A 19,354-nucleotide genomic window follows, 5' to 3' on the forward strand; every position below is an offset into this window, starting at 1 on the left:
TGAGTGGACACCCATCATCCCATATAGATACAAAATTAAAAGAATATTAAAAAATGTTTTCCTTGTAATGAGAACTCTTAGGATTTACTCTCTTAACTTTCTTACATAACAAACAGTAATGATGTTAGTTATAGAGCAGCCAATCTTCTTTCCATCAAAACATCGCTTTTGGCAAAACTAAGGACAGAATCATCTGACCCTAAAGTAAGCTCTTTCAGTAAAACTTTCACAAAACAGCAACAGCATATTTGGCATCTTTAATCAGGGAGCTTACTGCTGCACCTGTAATAATTATATACAACTGAAATACAGCCTTTCCTTTCAAGTCCCTGCGTGTGAAACTTTCCCTGAGAAGTTTACTGTCTCCATGTACAACACTAGCTCAGTTAGAGTCAACGTGCCTTGCTATACACCCTTTGCCTCTTTCATTCAAGAAGGTCTTTAGAAAAGACGATGTGAGTTGAGCTTGAGGAGATTAATATTTATCTTAAGTATACTTTCAAACATTATTAGCAGAATTAGTAAACCTTGAAATCTGGAGGCAATCTATTGTTTGCATAGCCCATCTTCCACTCACCTTTTCCCCATCTTTATTACAAATTACATCAGAATTCATAAATATATTCTCATTGTCAAAGATTTGAAAATACAGACATATGCTAAACAAAAGCTTATGTATCATTTCAGCTCTCAACTAACCCCTTCCTTCCCCATCTTCTATCTTCCACATAGGTGACCATTCCCAACAAGTGGGCATCAGCTCCCATCTCCCTTACATGCAAGAGTGCATTCACAGACACTTGTGCACACATATACAAAATCATACTACAGGTATTGGTCTAATTTGATGTGGGTTTTTTTTTTTTTTTGCCAGTGGTATTTTCCTTTTTTAAAAAAACTGATGTGTGGTTGATGTATAATACTATATGTTTCAGTTGTACAACAGTGATTCACAAATTTTAAAGATTATATTCCATTTATAGTTATTATACACAGTACTTTGTGCCTTTTAATCCCCTAGCTCTATTTTATCCTTCCCCCTTCCCTCTCCTCACTCATAACCAATAGTTTTGATATTTTTTTGACTTGAGAATATTGCTTCACAATATTGTGTTGGCTTCTGCCATACTAGTTTTGGTTTTTTTAACTTAACAATATATCATGCTATTTGTTCCTTAGTAGTACACGAACTTATAACTCAATCTATTTAAACATTGATAATTAATCCATTTTGTGGATGTTCCAAGATTTATATAACCACCCCTCTCTGAGAGGCACTTAGACTCTAATATTCATTATCACAATAATACTGTCATGAGCCTCCTTGAAACACATCTTTTATGTATTTCTGAAGGATGTTTTTCTAGAAGTAGCGTTGAAATATAAGGATATGTATGCCTTCATTCTGTTAGCTATTGTCAGATTGTCTTCCAAGAAGGCTTACCAATTTACACTTTCTGCCACAGTGTTTGAGAGTGCCATTTTCTCTACAAACACATCCTCTTTGGTAAACAAAAAATAAATGTCCTAAAACTCAAAGGCACAAAAATATCACCAAGAAAAAAAAAAAAAAAAAAAAGGAAAAAAAGCCAAGAGAAAAAGAGAGAGAAAGCACATTTAATTAGGAATATGGTGATTGTGTGTGAAGAATCTCTCGTCAAGAGCCTGAGATCTATCCACAGCTGGGGTTATATACAAAACCTCATTCTCTCGCTGTGCTACAGGTCAAACATTCTGTGGGTTCACAGTTCTGTGATTAATCATATCTTATTTTACACTTGAGAACTCACATACATAATTTCTGTCAGGACAGGAAATGTTCAGAGACAGGATGCCAGAAAAGAAAACCATTTCAACCAGTACTGCCCAACAGAAAATTATGTGAGCCATAGATGTAATTTAAACTTTTCTAGTGGCTGCATTTTCAACATGTAAAACTCATTTAAACAATATATTTTACTTAACCCAGTATATCCAAAATGTTATCACTTCATCATGTAATCAATATAAAAATTATTGATACAGCACTTTTTTTTCCCCACTAGGTTTTCAAAACCTGATGTTCATTTTCCACTTCTAGCACATCTCAATTCAGACTGGCCTCATCTCAAGTGCTCAGCAACCTGTGTGGTTAGTGACTGCCATAGCAGACAACACAGCTCTTGGTATACTTGTGAGGGGTACTATAGAGGTCATCAAGGCGTCTGATCTCTTATTCCTAGAGTTCACATCATCAACAAACTTTAAATCGAAAACTCACAACATTGCTCCAAGGATCCCTAATGACAGTACCTCCACATGACATGCAGGCTGGGAACTCAAGTATCCTATATTATAGCTTTAGACCAGGGTGCAGTGTGTGGTGATATCCCTGGCCCCCTATAAGGGTTAACTAAAGCTTGTGGGACAGACAGATGAATAGATGGTTGAGTCCATTATTTCAGTGTTCCTTCTGACTTGTGTAAAAATGTGGAATCAAGGCCTCTTCTCATTTGCTGTACACTGAGCACCTGCTCAGCTCAAAGCAGGACACTGTGCCACAGCATCCTTTCTTATCTAATCAAGACTTGCCTGTGAGAACCCGGGGCCTCAGCAACTTTACCCACACAGCTTTCTTAGAGAGATCTCCTCTGTATGTGTGCACACACATGTATGCAAACACACACACATACCTTCCATCTAGGTCCCTTTAATCCTGAACAAATGTAGGATTAAATCCTGCAGAAAAATAAATTCTTACTAAAAGTAACATATATAATGCTAAAGCTTACCAAACTTTTAATTTAAAATGAAAAACAGAAACCACCTCAATAATTTTATCTTATCAGAAAAACACCATGATGCAGACAGAGATCAAAATCCCGGTTATAAAATAAGAAGCCCATTATTTTCCCTGCTATTTTTAAATGGTGTAATTGGATGGAGTTTGATTTTCAGAGTGATGCAAAACCAGAAAAACTAAACACTTTACCTTTTTCCAGAAGCAACTGTACAATATCTGCATAACCCTTCCAGGCAGCAGCATGCAAAGCTGTGTCTCCCAGCTTGTTCTATGGTGATAACAAGAGAGAGTAGCATTTTTTAAAAAGAGAGTGAGGATTGAAAATATACACAAATTTAGGTTTACTCTAGCTTAAGTAAATCTAAAATGAGAATAAAGTGAAAAAACCATATAAAATTCCAAAGAGGGAAAAGAGACTCAAGAGATGAGCGATGAGTCATATGAGGAGAGGGAATGCAATGGCGGAGGAGCAACTGACTTGGCAGAGCACATGTGGAAATGCAGATGCTCACAGACGGAGATACTAGGAGGAAGCAAGCAGATCTGTCCCTGTAGAAATCAGCATGAATGAGGAATTGGAGACACTGGAGACTCTGGAGCAGGAAGGAGGCATGGAGTGAAACCAAGAGTACTGGGTGAAAGTGTTTCTACTGAGTAATTAGAACCCCCAAACCCCAGATCACCTTTCTCTCTCCTGGCTGCCAGATGACCCAGTACAGATGGTAGAATTATCATACTTTGAAATTACCCAGACAGTTTCCAAGGTTATGGAACTTGGAGGCATAAGAGAAGGTGGTAATGAGGCCAGGAATTAAAAGCAGGGGGCTAGCTGAAAAACCTACACACTGAGCAGTAAGACCCCTCTCCTAGCTGCCTTTCCCTACCCCCCATACCCTCACCCCACTGCCCCAGCTTGTACATACACATATATACACACACATACACACACCCCACTGCCCCAGTGTACACACACACACACACACACACACACACAAACACAGCCCCAGTGTGTATAGTCTAGCATCTACCCCAAGAAGGAGGCTGGAGAATGCTGCTCTGATAGAGCTGAACAGCCCCAACAGAGAGGAAGAAGTGACTATTTTAACTGGCATCTGGGTATAAGCCAGAAAAACATTGAGGACCTCACCATCTTACCCTACAGAGAAACCTACCAGTCAGTAAGCCTCACAAGCACACAGAGCTTCTAGACACACTCAAACATGAATGGACAAAGGCAGTATGTATTTGAGGCACTGTGGATTGGAAAAGGTCAGTTTTCATTCCAATCCCAAAGAAAGGCAATGCCAAAGAATGCTCAAACTACCGCACAATTGCACTCATCTCACAGGCTAGTAAAGTAATGCTCAAAATTCTCCAAGCCAGGCTTCAGCAATACGTGAACCGTGAATTTCCCGATGTTCATTCAAGCTGGTTTTAGAAAAGGCGGAGGAACCAGAGACCAAATTGCCAACATCTGCTGGATCATGGAAAAAGGAAGAGAGTTCCAGAAAAACATCTATTTCTGCTTTATTGACTATGCCAAAGCCTTTGACTCTGTGGATCACAACAAACTGTGGAAAATTCTGAAAGAGATGGGAATACCAGACCACCTGACCTGCCTTTTGAGAAACCTATATGCAGGTCAGGAAGCAACAGTTAGAACTAGACATGGAACAACAGACGGGTTCCAAATAGGAAAAGGAGTACGTCAAGGCTGTATACTGTGACCCTGCTTATTTAATTTTTATGCAGAGTACATCATGAGAAACACTGGGCTGGAAGAAGCAGAAGTTGGAATCAAGATTGCCAGGAGAAATATCAATAACCTCAGATATGCAGATGATACCACCCTTACGGCAGAAAGTGAAGAGGAACTCAAAAGCCTCTTGATGAAAGTGAAAGTGGAGAGTGAAAAAGCTGGCTTAAAGTTCAACATTCAGAAAACGAAGATCATGGCATCTGGTCCCACCACTTCATGGGAAATAGATGGGGAAACAGTGGAAACAGTGTCAGACTTTATTTTTTGGGCTCCAAAATCACTGAAGATGGTGACTGCAGCCATGAAATTAAAAGACACTTACTCCTTGGAACAAAAGTTATGGCCAACCTAGATAGTATATTGAAAAGCAGAGACATTACTTTGCCAACAAAGGTCCATCTAGCCAAGGCTATGGTTTTTCCTGTGGTCATGTATGGATGTGAGAGTTGGGACTGTGAAGAAAACTGAGTGCCGAAGAATTGATGCTTTTGAACTGTGGTGTTGGAGAAGACTCTTGAGAGTCCCTTGGGCTGCAAAGAGATCTAACTAGTCCATTCTGAAGGAGATCAGCCCTGGGATTTCTTTGGAAGGAATGATGCTAAAGCTGAAACTCCAGTACTTTGGCCACCTCATGCGAAGAGTTGACTCACTGGAAAAGACCGTGATGCTGGGAGGGATTGGGGGCAGGAGGAGAAGGGGATGACAGAGGATGAGATGGCTGGATGGCATCACTGACTCGATGGACGTGAGTCTGAGTGAACTCCAGGAGTTGGTGATGGACAGGGAGGCCTAGCGTGCTGTGATTCATGGGGTTGCAAAGAGTCGGACATGACTGAGCAATTGAACTGAACTGATTTGAAGAAAGATCAAAACCAAACTAACAGATCTCAGAGGGAAAAGATACAGTACAGTGAATAGCAGGAAATGTTTTTGAATATGTATATAATTGCTTTACTGGTAAGCGGCCTGCAGTGACCTCTAAAAATGGTTCGCTATTCACCTGACCCAGAAAACCCCGGAAAAACCTGGAAAAACCCAGAAATCATGCAAATCAAGAGGTTCAAATCCTCATGTTCACTTTCAGAACACTCATGAAACTGCCCAGGCCACTAAGGGCATGCATATCCAAAAAGCCACCTAACAGGTGAAGAATGTTGCTTTCCAGAAGAATATTGCTTTACAGAAGAATGTTGCTTTACAAAAAAATGTTGCTTTCCAGAAGCAATCTGTGCCATTCTGTCGTCACCACGGTGGAGTTGGTAGGTGTGCTCAGGCCAAACAGTGAGGCAGTCGGTGGTCGAAAAAGAGTGCTGAATTATTACTGTTCATGCTCAAAAATACAAGTGATTCAACCCAGCATTCTATCAGCCAAATAATCAAGCCCAAGCTCCCCTTTCTCAGGAAGCTATTGAAGGTGTTCTTTAACTAATGGAAGACACAGGGTTTAGAAAAGTGAGGACACAACACAGGAGGGCAGTGAAGGGTTTCCCAGGAAGACATCAAAGAGTAGTAGAGATCAAGTTGCTCCCATCAGAGGATGAAGATGGAGGCCTTCAGTATGATTCCAGAAAGAAAAACAAGAAAGCAACTATCATATACATTTTAGAAAAGTATATCAAAAGAGTACAAAACAGTGTAGAGGTCTTTGTTGGATACAAAAAAAAAGTACTAAATAAAAGGCTATAAATACAGAAACAAAAGAAATTATATAAACAGCGAACAATATTGAAACAGCCACAATACCATGAGCATCATATAGTAATACAACCAAAAATTATGACATATTAGGAGAACCAAAGGAGGAGAGATTGGAAGTTGGGTGGTGGAAGATGACAGGCTGTTGACAAGTATGGATCGCTCTACCTACCAGATAGGATCCCAAAACACTTATGAAGATGGTGAATTGTGAGACAGCTCCACAAACATATTTCTCAGTAATGTGAAGATTAAGAGGAAAGCACCAAAAGCTTAAAGTGATATACTAGGAGGAGTGTGGCAGGCATTCTGAGCTTTATACAGTTTGCACTTTAATGCAAAAATAATTTTTAACTATGTGCTTGAAGTATTTAGATTAAAAGTTTTATGAAAGATAATAAATGGGAAAAATTGAGTTTCAAGACGTCGACAGGATTTTACACACCTATAAGCTGTACTATGAGAGCAAGGCAAGCGGGTTAAATGATTTCTATGTAAGCAAACTCACCTGTTGGTTCAGTTCAATGTTTGGTTGAGTAAACAGCATTTCCACTATATCTGAAATTCAAATAGAAACAATCTTTTTTAAAGAATGGGAATAAAAGCCTGATAAGACTCTGTATAATAATTTTAAAAGGATTCTTTTTAGAAGAATCTTCAAAAAACTCCTTATCACAAATTTTTCAACCTTTATGTAAATAGAAGACATAAGACTCTAAAAAACAGAATTATTTAGGGATAATTTTTTTCAAATATTTTGGCTTTTGCATTGTCACATGACATCTGTGATAGGAATATTTTTACACTTGCTGGGGTACCTAAAATTCATATCACTAATTTGTGCTTAAATTTTCCTTTGGCCATGCTATTTAACTTTTTGGATTCTTTGTTTCCCAATACTATTGGGATTATTTTCTGTGTGTTGTAGGGAGAGGGAGCAAGAGAGTAGGTTGCGGTAGATTCTCCACCAGGCTGAAATACATCCAGAAATTCCATCTGTCATTATTATTTATTGTAAGAGAGAAAGTTATCAACTGAATCACCAACTCAAGCAAATGCTGTCTTTCTCCTAAACCTTAAACTTAGAATGTAAATCGTAAAAGCTTTGGGGGATAAACTAAGCCAGAGGAGTCAATTGTGGCCCTTGTTTCAGTGAGGTTAGACAGTGGGGTGTGTTTTTCTATTACTGTTGTTTTCCTGTTGCTCTTCCAAGCCTGAGAGAGGAAAGGAAGCTTTCACTCTTTTAAGTGGAAAGGTGCCCACAGTGAGGCTGACCAGTCACATTCCACCTACAGTTTTACAGAACTTTCAGGAACTGGGCTTTTAAAAGGCTGATGTTCGGAAGAATTTAAAAAGAATAAGCAAGTTTTCTTTTTCATTTCTGTAACTCTGGCTCCCCTGGATGAAGCACATTTTCAGTGGCAAAGACATTCACGGTAACAAACAAAACTCAATACCTCTGTGACCCCCGTGACAAGCCCAGTAGAGGGCAGTGCTTCCAGCTTTGTCCAAACCGTTAACACCCACTCGGTTGTCCAGACACTCTCTCAACCAGCTCAAGTTGCCTGAAAACGTTTTATAATTATAAAAACACATGAAAAATATTCTCATTTTTTTGTTTTGCTTTTAAATCAATTTCATCCTGCCTAAATTTGTATTTGCAAAGGATTAGTCAGCAAGTCTGAAATTAAAACCTGCCCTTGTAATGCATTCTCTATGGTGCATCTTGACTTTCAGTTTATTAATGGAAAGCATTCACATCAATTTTTAATGGTAGGTTAATGGGAACAGTTGCTAAAATGGGTCTATTTAAGGTATTTTTACACTGTGGAAAAACCTGTTTTTCCTTTGTGAACTCCTAAAACTTTGAGGAGGGAAAAAAAAAAACAATCAAACCTAAGAACAAGCAGACACTACTCATATTCATATTTAAAACACACTTTCAGTTCCTACAAGGACATAAAAACTAAATAACCTACTCTAAGTGCTGTTCTTTATGTTAAAGTATAGCTATTAATTTAAAATCCTCTGGCTAAATGCCTAAATATTTATTTAAAAAAATTTTTTTAAATATCTAGAAATTTTAAAATGTCGATTTAGTAGTTATATTTACACATAATCCTAAACTAATAATTTCCTTTTATATACTCAGATTTCAAGAAAATCTAAAATTAAATGGGAGCTTACTGTAGCCTGACAAAAACTCCCCATTATCTAGGGCAGGGTTCTCAACAGTGGCCCAAACTGACATCTGGCATTGGAGGATTCTCTGTTATGGGAGCAGTGCCATGCACTGCAGGGTGTTGAGTGACACCCCCAGCCTGTACCCAAAAGGTGCCAGCATCCCTCGAGATACTGCCAAATGGCCCAAAGTCTGAAGAGAGGAATTACCCTTCAGTGGAGAACCACTGATCAATAGGATCAAGTCCCATGTACTCTATAACATCTTACAGAAAAAATCCAAACACTTTTTGGCCAGCCCAATTCAAATCCCATCTCCGGTGGCTCCCTTCCTCCCCAAGTCCATCCTCCCATACATACCAGCCCTATACCAACACTCTCCCAGAGCCTAGACCCCTGAGAAGCCCCAACCCTCTGCCCAGAATGAGGCCAGTTACTCACTCTGGCCTCTAGAGCCTGTTTAACTGACCCACACTTCAACAACGGTCCTTATCACGTCTTGTAAAGATGTGCTACACACGTCTCTGCCTGCTAGATTCTAAGCTCTGAAAGTCACAGACCATGCCTTTCCACTTGCCACTAAGCACAAGGCAGGTAAGGGGCTCAAAAGTATTTGTTGACATTTTAAAAATTAAAATCACACATTTCTGTAAAGTGAAAGAAGGCAGAATGGAGCCTGTCTTTGTGGGAGGCAAGGATTTAACTAGGAAAGGAACTTTCTGGGATAATGCAAATGTTCTGGATCTTGACCTGGGTGTTGGTTACACGGGTGTATACATTTGTCAAAAGTCATCAAACTATATAATTATTATCTGTGTGTTTTACAGTACTGTTTATCTCAATCAAAAAGAATCATACCTACCTCTTTTTGCAGCTTCATGCAATGGGTTGTCAATGGATTCTGCCTGCTCGGCCACTAGATTGAAAAGAAAAAGTGCAAATCAATGCTGAGAAGGCCACTCAAAGGATTCCGTGAAACCAGCTTAGTACCCAAGCTTCAGAAATGCCAGGATCTTTCCACCATACAGCTACCCTGACTTACTGTGGATTTTAAAAATGGCAGAAAATCAAAGTGATGTTTTATGCTTTGAAAGAAGCTAAATGTGTCAAAAGAAACCAAGTTAAGACAATAACACAATTAACTGGGAGTATAAACAGAAATAAGTGCAGTAATTAATTCGAAGTATAAATAAAAACAACGGACATGAACTTGGGCAAACTCCGGGAGATGGTGAGGGACAGGGAGGCCTGGTGGGCTGCAGTCCATGGGGTCGCAGTAGTTGGACACTACTGGACAACTGAACAACAATAAATAAAAACACACAGATCCAAGGCCTGCATACTAGCTTGCTCAAATATTTCAACAAGAAATTTAGTCAGGAAACTGCAAAAGCATTCGAGATTCATTTTTACATTCTTTAAAAACACCCTGCTTTGAAGATGGCTGAAAATAATTGTTTCCCTTGTATGCATGCATAAGAGGGGTGGGGCAAAGCAGAAATATTTTGCTTTCTGTATTCAGAAAGGGCAATCAGCACAATCAGCACGCCTACCTGCCTCTAAGAAAGGTGTGTTCACTGCTGTCACAGAATCAGCAGGAGTGACCACATGAAGACTGTTGCTCAAATGAGACTTCAGATGCACCCCTCCCACCAGAGGGCTGTAACTGGACACTCCCTTGGCTACCAGGGATCTAGCAACTGAGGAACATATTGCACCCTCGGTGTCTCTGAGCAGCTGGGAAGGGAGTGCACAGAAGTTGTTTATTTGGGATTTCAAAGAGGAGTGTAGAAATGTTTAAAGCCTTCTAAAATCCAGAATGATATGGCCCTTAGACCAGGTAAGTGAGGCCCCTGTGTGAAGGGCTTAGCCTCACTCATTTCCCTTCTCCCTCCCCTTTGCTCCCCTCCACTCCTTTCCTCTGTCTCCTCCCCTCCCCTCCTCTCCTTTGCAAACTTCCCCTCTCCTCCTTTCCCCTCTCCTCCCCTAGGAACTGTGAAGTGCTTCCTAGAAATTTCGTAAGTCACCTTACAGTGTTTGGAACTAGTGCCTGATGCAAGCACTATTGGTCCAAGGATATATCTAATTAAAATGTCCAAAGGAACCTTGGAAGTGATTTGAATCAAACTTCTCATGATACAGATGGAGAAATGGTCCAACGGGCACCAGATAAGTCCCTTAAGTAAGGTCCCTCATTGTTAGGAGTAGAAGAAGAATTAAAAACCAGGACCCTTGGTTTATCAATTTGTGTACACTTTTTACTTTGCAGATTTCTATCAAAGTCTGCTTTGTCCTCCTTGCAACTAGAAGTGGCTTCATGGCAAGGGCCCACGTCTCACTGTGCTATTATTCATTTAATGAACATCACTGCCCCAGACATTAATTAACATAACAAGGCAAAGTAACTTACTAAAGAAAGGGCTAGTCTAAAAAACAAAAGAGAAAGTAAAAAAAAAGAAAAATGTTCTAACCTTGAATAAAGTAAAGCCAAAAGCATTTCCCTGGAAACCTTAAGTTCTTTCAAGAATGTTACAATGGGCATTTTCTTAAGCCAAAGAGTCAAGTTCAAGCACCTCCAGGGTCCATGACCACTCTATTAAGAGAAGGCTCAGAGTAGAAAATGTCTCAGACTAGCAATGACCCCATCAATTTCTCAGCCATAGGAGAAAGCAGAAAGGTCTCAGGAACCAGATAATCGAGAATGCACAGAATATAGCCCAAGAAAGCCACTGCAGCCATCTTACCATAGTTGCTTGGGATCAGTCCAGTCCTGCCTTTGCAGGTACCTTTCCACCAATTGGTATCACTCTGGTGAAAGAAGAGTTAAATTAAGTGGCACCAAATCCAGTTTACATTCAATCACTATTAAACCATGTGGCTCATGCTGGCCTCATTTTAGCCTTTTCAAAGGCTAGAGCAAGAGATATTTTTGTCTTCTTTTAGATAAAATACACGCTTCCAATTCAAATGTGGAGTTACTGCTTTGAACAGTAATTCCATCGGCCCTGGTCACATTGATCAAGCTTCTTGTTTCCTTACTTATGGTTATCCATTCCCTTTATCATTAAATTACAAATATACACACATCTGCCTGTAACAAATCAAATACACTTCAATAGAAGAGTTCCAATGTTCAAACAAATCACACAAAGATAATATGAAAGAGAAGTAAAACAATTATGTTTAGTTCAGACTATCTATAGGATTTTTTTTGCCCAAAGTCTAATTTCTTAGTCTCAAGATATACATATATTTGATTTTCTAAAGATCTCTTTATTTCACTGTTGGTTTTTTTTGGTAACTTTTTAATCATAAAAAAAAATGCAAACCTGTACGGAACCTACACATAGCCATTTCTTAACTGCATGAATTATTTACTCATAGCCAATACTGTTTAATGTATTACCTCACTTACAACTCCCCTCCCCTTCAGATTATTCTGAAATAAATTCTAGACATCATCTTCTTTATCTGTAAATATTTCAATATGATTCTCTAAAAGATAAGGACTTTCTCAAAGACATAATGATAATACCATTATCACAGCTTAGAGTTTTTTCCACAATTCCTTAATATCATCAAATATGTACAATATTCAAATTTTCTGATATGTCTCATAATAAGGCCAAACACTATGACTGGATGATTTGTCTCTTACGTCTCTTTTAGTCTATATTTTCCCCCTTCACTTATTTTTTTTTTTTCACTCCTTCACAATATGCTTGTTGAAGAAAATAGTTTGTTCTGAAGAGTTTCAAATAGTCTGGATTTTGCATGTTGCATCCCTTGTTATAAAAAAAATGTGCTCCTTTGCACCTTGTATTGTTTAAAAAGTGTTGATTAGTTCTAAAGGCTTAATTAGATTCAGATTCAACTTCAGCAAGATTATTTCATCTGTAGCATTGATTCTTCCATCAGGAGACATTCAGTGTCTAGGTCTCTCTATTTGTAGCATTAGTAACCAATGATGAGCATCTGGATCCATTATTTCATAAGGCTTGCAAATGGTGACATTCTAATTCTATCATTCCTTCTTCATTTAAATAACTAGTATGCACTTGCATGCTCAGTGCCTAAGCTGTGTCTGACTCTTCGGAAACCCGTGGACTGTAGCCCGGCAGGCTCTCCTGTTCATGAGATTGCCATTTCCTCCTCCAGGGGATCTTCCCGACCCAGGAATTGAACCCGTGTCTCCTGCATTGCAAGTGGATTTTTTTACTGCTGAGCCACCAGGGAAGCCCTTAAATAACTAGAATATTACTTTAAAGACAAACTTTTCCTCATCAACTCTCACGTGACCTGGAGATAAAGTTCATAAAGAAAAGGCAGAACAAATATTGATTCTTTTCCTTAACAGTTGCCAGAATAAAAAGTTGGTTCCCTAGCATTCTCTCAGGTTGACCAATGATGTTTAGTTTTGTTTTTAAGTACCATTAGGAGCTCATGAATTTAAACAGAGTAGATGTATTTCAATCCTTGGGATTGTTGCCCTAACTGATTGCTAAAATTGTCCTATCTTTGACTAGTGGCAGCCTCTTCTATTTAGTTCCAGTGTTTTTCCAGTGTGACCCTCATAGTCTTTGCTGGCTTCCTTGCTTTCTAATAGGAAGATGTCCTGGGCTTATCTTATACCTCTGCTGCTCTCAACCTAGTACCAGACATTTTTCAAAAGAACTTTTTTTCTTTTAATGGGAAATATATTATTATCAGGATGGTCTTTTTTTTTTTTTTTCACCTATTCAAAGGACAGATTAAGAAATATTTTTGTTTCTTTTAGGTAAAAAACAACACACTTTGAATTCAAATGTAAAGCTACTTAAGTTCATTGATCTTATATCTATCTATATACCCTTTCTTGCAGACTGAAACTCCCAGTTTTCTACATCATTGACCTAATGACTCATTTGCTCTAAACTGCAACATGCTTGCAGCAATCTCAGAATAACAATACCAACATTTCTCCAACAACATCATGATTAAAAACAGTCTATAATGTGGGGGCGGCAGTTCTTTCTGTTCCTTATATTATTTGACTAGAGATATTCAGTCAAAATGCCGAGTTTTAAAGTCAATTGAAATAGTTCCTTTCTGTGTGTTCTACCTCTCTGGGATACAACTAAGTTCATTTGATTCATTCTGCTTTTCATTTTCAGGTACTGCTTTTTTATCATTCAATTTTATAACTACACAAAAGTTTTACAGGATTACAAAGTGTGCTCTCCAAAACAAGATGTAATTTTTTTACAAGTCTCTATTCCGTCTATATATTTCCTCCATTCTATTTCCCTTTCCTTTCAGAGAGGAAACTACTTTTTAAAAATGTGTAACTCTTCCGTTGACTTTTTATTTTAAATTGAGGAAAATAAGTATACGTATATCCTCTCATCCTTTTTTAGATAAGAAAAGGCACACTATCTGCAATTTTTTCACCTTGCTGTTTTTCACTTAAATTACCCCATAATATTATATAGAGATATTCCTCACTCCTTTTTATGGCTGAATAATACTTTCTTTGTATATACAGCAAAGTTCATTCAACTATTTTCCTACTGATGGACATAAGGGTTACTTCCGATCTTATGCTATTACAAATTGTGTTAAGTGAATCGACTTGGGTGTATGTATTTCTATAAAGCTGTACATGTAAATAATGTACTGAAAAATAGTCTTATATATCTTTAATTCATGCCTGGTATGAAAAAATATTAACTGGGCTTACCATGTCAGTAATGTAGATAATATCACCTTCTTCAAAGTACAATTCATCTGGCTGAAGAAAAAAAAACTTTAAGTTTTACTCTATGCGATTTTTTTCATGAATTAGAACACAATCATGAAAATAATTACATAAATTCCAAATCCTAAAATGTCCTTATAGGCAGCATAGATTTTTACATACTTAAATCTGCACATAACCACATAACAAAACATTATTGACAAGTTAACATACGTATAAGGTGAATCTTCCCATGAGAAGCTTCAAAGATTTAACATAACAAATAAGAATTCCCAGCTCCACAAACACACATACACACATCTTATTTTCCTGCACAATAAAAGAAAGGCACTTTTATGCCAAAACAGGATTATTAATAAAAGTCTCTTACTATAAAAATTTCAAATGGTGATATATATATTTTCATAAAAGGATCAATGTCTACAATTAAAACCATGAAAAAACAGCTAGAAGTTTGGCTCTCTCCAAAATGATTAGGCTTCAAATCTAAACATTTTCATATCAACATCACTATCTACTTATTTTGAGAAAACCATTACCTTATCTCTTCATGCTCGGAGAGAATGAACATCTCATATATGAAAACAGTTAATAAATAATTCAACCATTAATAAAGCTAAAGAGCTGAAAGATATGAAGCAGTAACTCAGTCTGGACCACAAGCAGTTCTAAAGGGTTAATTGATTACATGGACAATATGTGCTTTTGGACCAACCAAACTCTTTGAATAAAGCCAGGCACTTTGATTAAACATCTTCTTTTTCCCATCAGTAGATAACATTTATCAGCATAACTTTATTAAATTAAATGATGTCTAGGGAGTTCCCGGGTCGTCCAGTAGTTAGGACTCAGTGCTTTCACTGCCATGGCCCAGGTTCAATCCCTGGTCAGGGAACTAAGATCATGCACGCCACGCAACCAAAAAAAAAAAAAAAAAAATTATACACAGACATATATATAATATCTATTGAGAGCAAGTTTCATATATTGGGAAATGTTTACATTACCATATTGAGTGAAAAGTGTAGGGCACAAAATTTCACACTGGATAAGATCAAAATTATGAATAAAATTCTATAATGAGCATGGACTACTTTCATAATTTTGGTGTGAAAAATATTTTTTAAAGGCTTTGATATTTTTGATTATGGTTACTATTCCATACAAATAACAATTATGCTAGTGAAACAAATTTTACTTCACTCTTTCATTTTCCTTTTGTTGAGCTCTCTCAGCTGCAGACTTGGGCAGTAAATGTGACTCTGTACCAGTAGTTTATTTAGTTTCAGAGATAATCTCTATTATTATTTTATTTTCCTTGAATATAAATGAATAGTATATCATGCTTTAAGCAACCACAATTCATAAATATTTAGATGCAATATGCATTCATATATAAAATAGCAAACGATTAAGGAAACCCAAAAATGTCTGAGTTCTTCTAGAAAGCACTTCCTGAAACATCTGTTGAATTTACACTTCGATCTGCAGACACTAGACTTACACATAGTATATCTATGCAAAATCAGCTGAACCTATGTAGATTAATGGCATACATTTTAAAATTACTGCAAATAGGCATTTAGAAGAAAGAGAGTAAAGCCTTCTAAGATTTTCTCTAATCTTTCTCTAAAATGCTCTGATGATCTATGCTCAATATTACAACCAATGTGTGATGGAAATAATAAGTAATTAGAGAAACAAACTATTTACTTTAGGAGTTCCCTTCTGCAAACTGGCTTACTTGTCAGAGGCCAGAAAGGGAACTCACTTTCCACCACAGCATCCCCGGCAGGACACAGCGGCCACCCCTACAACAGTAAGATTGGCCTTCGTTGGCAATCTGAATAGACTCTCTCTCCTTTAGATGACGGTAAAGAATGGGAAGAGAGCAAAAAGCAGAATGTAAGGAAGTAAAGAAAACAGGGTATATGTGAAAACTTCGCATTTTTTTGGAGTAACTGAGTTTCTAAGAGTTCTGAAAGACTTCAATGTCTTGAATAGAAGTTAACCTTGCCCACTTATGTCTAATAATGAATCCTCCTCAATCAGTGCTTATGTGTAAGTGACACAGTCATCTCTACCGACAGTTCTGACCTTCTAAAATCACAAAGGTCAAGTCTGCCTAAATTTCCACAAAGATCATTCACCCTTGAAAAAAAGGTACATTTTAACAAAGAACCAAACAAATGACTTAAAAAGAAACAAAGAACACACAGTCACACAGACACACACACACACACACACACATATACACACACGCGCGAGTCCCTGTTATTAGTCTTCATCATAAAAAGGAATAAAGCCTGGAAGAGTGGGAGGTAAGCATTTAATGGGTACAGGGTTTTCCTTGGGGATAATAAAAATATTATGGAAATAGACAGAGGTGACAGCTCCCCAACATTGTGACTGTACTAATGTCACTGAACTGTTTATTTTAAAGTGGTTAGTTTTATGTGAATTTTACCTCAATATTTTAAATTGTATGGTCTCAAATAATTATTGTCATTCATGGTTTGGTAAAATGCATGATTTGTAAAATGTCACCAAGTACAGTCATTTCAAAACTTCTCAGCGCTATTTCAGATTTTAAATTAATGAATGCTGTTCAGTAGCGGTGTCTGCCTCAGCCATGTATTAGATCAGACTTATTTTTCAACTAAGGCAGCAACAATAGGCAGTCGATTTCAGTCAGGTAGAAAAAGTGTTGCTATTTTTCAGCCAGAGAAAAGAGAATGGATGGTTTACTTTCTTTTTAATCAATAGCTCCCAGCACACAATGCTACTCTCTAGTAAGAGTAAAATATCTTCTTGCAAAGAAACTAGGAGCAGTTTTCCCTAACTGAGCTAAGGAGGTGCTCCATCAAATTCTTCAGACTGCTGGCAGTATAGACAACAAGGCAATTTCATGGTTTTAAAAGTTAGATTTTTATCTCCAATATTCATATTTTCCATTAAGAAACCACTTGTGGGACACTTAATGTAAACTGTTCAATGAGGATCCACTTTTAAATTCCTGGCATCATATTCACGGAATATGATGGGAAAAGAGTGACACAATCAAGTAAGCACTTCTCTATTTCCAGTTTGTTCTTTGGTTTTTAACCATATTTTTTTTCCTGTCTCCTACTTGTTGGCCACTGGGATGTTATGGCGATGAGTACAAACTTGGTAATGTATATCCTTGTTCCTATTCCATATATTCTTGGTAACATATAATTCTCAAGGCATTAATTTTCTTGGTTTATGCAAATATATATTTTATGAAAATTTTTGGAAAGACTGTGACATCCTTTAAAAATTTTTCACTTTTGTCAATCTGGAGTCCCAAGAATTAATAAAAGAAAAAAGATCAAATTCACTACAGATGCTTTCATTAGCACTTTATAGTACTACCATGTGCCAGGCACTGACCTGGACACTTATAATCTCACCAGCAACACTGTGAAGTGGGTGCTATTCTTATCATCACATTAGAACTGAGGAGCTTGTCCAAGGCCACACAGCAGGTACACAGTAGACACTGAACTTGAACCATGACAGGCAGATTCTGGGGTCCCTGTCCTTCAGTGCCACCTCTGCTTTCTGTCATACCGGAGCATCTTGCATAGCCATTACTGGTTGCCATGGTGTCATGACCAGGATAAAAGGCAATGGCTGTGGAAATTATCTCTTGTTTCTCCCTACCCTAGCCCAACATAATGCAATACAGCAAAATCAACAGCAGTACCCTATACCTGCAAAGCATACTTAATCTCATTTGATCCTTACAACAATCCATTAAGGGAGGGCTGGGTCATGGGTATAATCTCCATCTCACAAGCAGGCTTGGAGAGGTTCAAGAACTTGCCACAAATCACACGGTTTGTGAGTGGTAGGGCTGGGCTCCTAACAGCTTTTGGAATCCCATTCTAGGGCTCCTTCCACTACAGATAGTGCTGCAAACCTAGAGGAGTCCAGTAAGCACTATATGATAGAGGTGGGTCCTACTGGTTTCCTTGCAGAAATCAACATAAATCCAGCACATAGGAAATACTGCCCTCTCTGCATCAGTGCAACTGTACACTGGTCTATCCAGTCTTGCAGGACCTCTATATGGTGGTTTATTAGACTGAGGGTTGGGCAAGAAATGAGAACCAAACAAGGCTGGGTAGTGCCAGGACTACCTTACCTTCGAGCAAGACAGAGAAGAAATAGATTGGCCAGAAGAACCAGGAGCGACAAGCTTCCAGTGTCCTACTTGTTCAGTGGCTCACCAAGAAAGCTGGGCATTGCTGTGCCTATTCCTGAGAGTAGTACAATAGCAAAAAACTGGACCCAGGTCTTCCTGGGGTACTGCACATGTCAGCGATATTCTCACAGCTCAGCCCTTCCAACTTGCTTTGTCTCAGTGACTTTTAGGTGAGTTTAGGATGTATTGGCAGTACACTGATCCCACTAGAGAAGATAGCTACTTGGTCTCAGGGGAGAGACCAAACTGAGTTTGTCTAACAGAAACTCTCATTCAGAAAACAAATGTAAGACTAACCTAGTTCTGGGATGATGTTTAAAATACTGAACAACTGGTAAAGCACAGGCACTTAACCAGTCAGGAAGACCTTCTAAGACCTAGGGGCTACCTGCTCAGCCAGATGCCTCCCCATTAACATCTGGACTGAGGGGAGATGGAGAGGAGCAGAGTGTGCGGCCAGCAGGGCATGGGGTAGTCATTAATGACCATCTAGTACATACAGAATGAATTGGCAGCACTGCTCTATAGTCCAGGATCCTCAGGACCATGGATATTAAAAATAGCATTTTAAATGGGGAATATTCAAAGAACCTAATGAGGTAGGGACTTCCTTGGTGGTCCAGTGGCTAAGATGCCACACTTCCAATGTAGGGGGCATATGTTCAATCCCTGGTTGGGGAAGTTCAGCAGGCTGTGTGCTGTGGTCAAAAACAAAGACCCGAATGAGTTAAATGGGCTTCCCATGTGGCACTAGTGGTAAAGAACCCACTTGCCAATGTAGAAGATATAACAGATGCAAGTTCAATCCCTGGGTTGGGAAGATTCCCTGGAGGAGGGCATGGCAACCCATTCTAATATTCTTGCCTGGAGAATCCCCATGGACAGAGGAACCTGGCAGGCTATGGTCCATAAGGTTGCATAGAGTTGGACACGACTTAGCATGCAATGAATTATATTTTCTCCTGTGCA

General features: G+C 38.4%; 1 protein-coding gene across 2 annotated transcripts in view; it reads right to left on the bottom strand.

Annotated features, from left to right (window-relative positions):
• OSTF1 (osteoclast stimulating factor 1) overlaps positions 1-19,354 on the bottom strand; it is a 61,125-nt gene that overhangs the window by 8,919 nt on the left and 32,852 nt on the right. For both annotated transcript variants that reach the window (XM_070375754.1, XM_005887851.3), the window contains exons 3-8: positions 14,137-14,187; positions 11,162-11,225; positions 9,280-9,333; positions 7,694-7,801; positions 6,745-6,794; positions 2,972-3,050 (exon numbers count right to left, since the gene is read on the bottom strand). In XM_070375754.1, coding sequence (XP_070231855.1) covers positions 2,972-3,050; positions 6,745-6,794; positions 7,694-7,801; positions 9,280-9,333; positions 11,162-11,225; positions 14,137-14,187 — 406 coding nt within the window. The remainder of the gene's footprint in view (positions 1-2,971; positions 3,051-6,744; positions 6,795-7,693; positions 7,802-9,279; positions 9,334-11,161; positions 11,226-14,136; positions 14,188-19,354) is intronic.

The sequence above is a fragment of the Bos mutus genome, chromosome 8 (genome assembly GCF_027580195.1).
Source record: "Bos mutus isolate GX-2022 chromosome 8, NWIPB_WYAK_1.1, whole genome shotgun sequence".
Taxonomy (NCBI): domain Eukaryota; kingdom Metazoa; phylum Chordata; class Mammalia; order Artiodactyla; family Bovidae; genus Bos; species Bos mutus.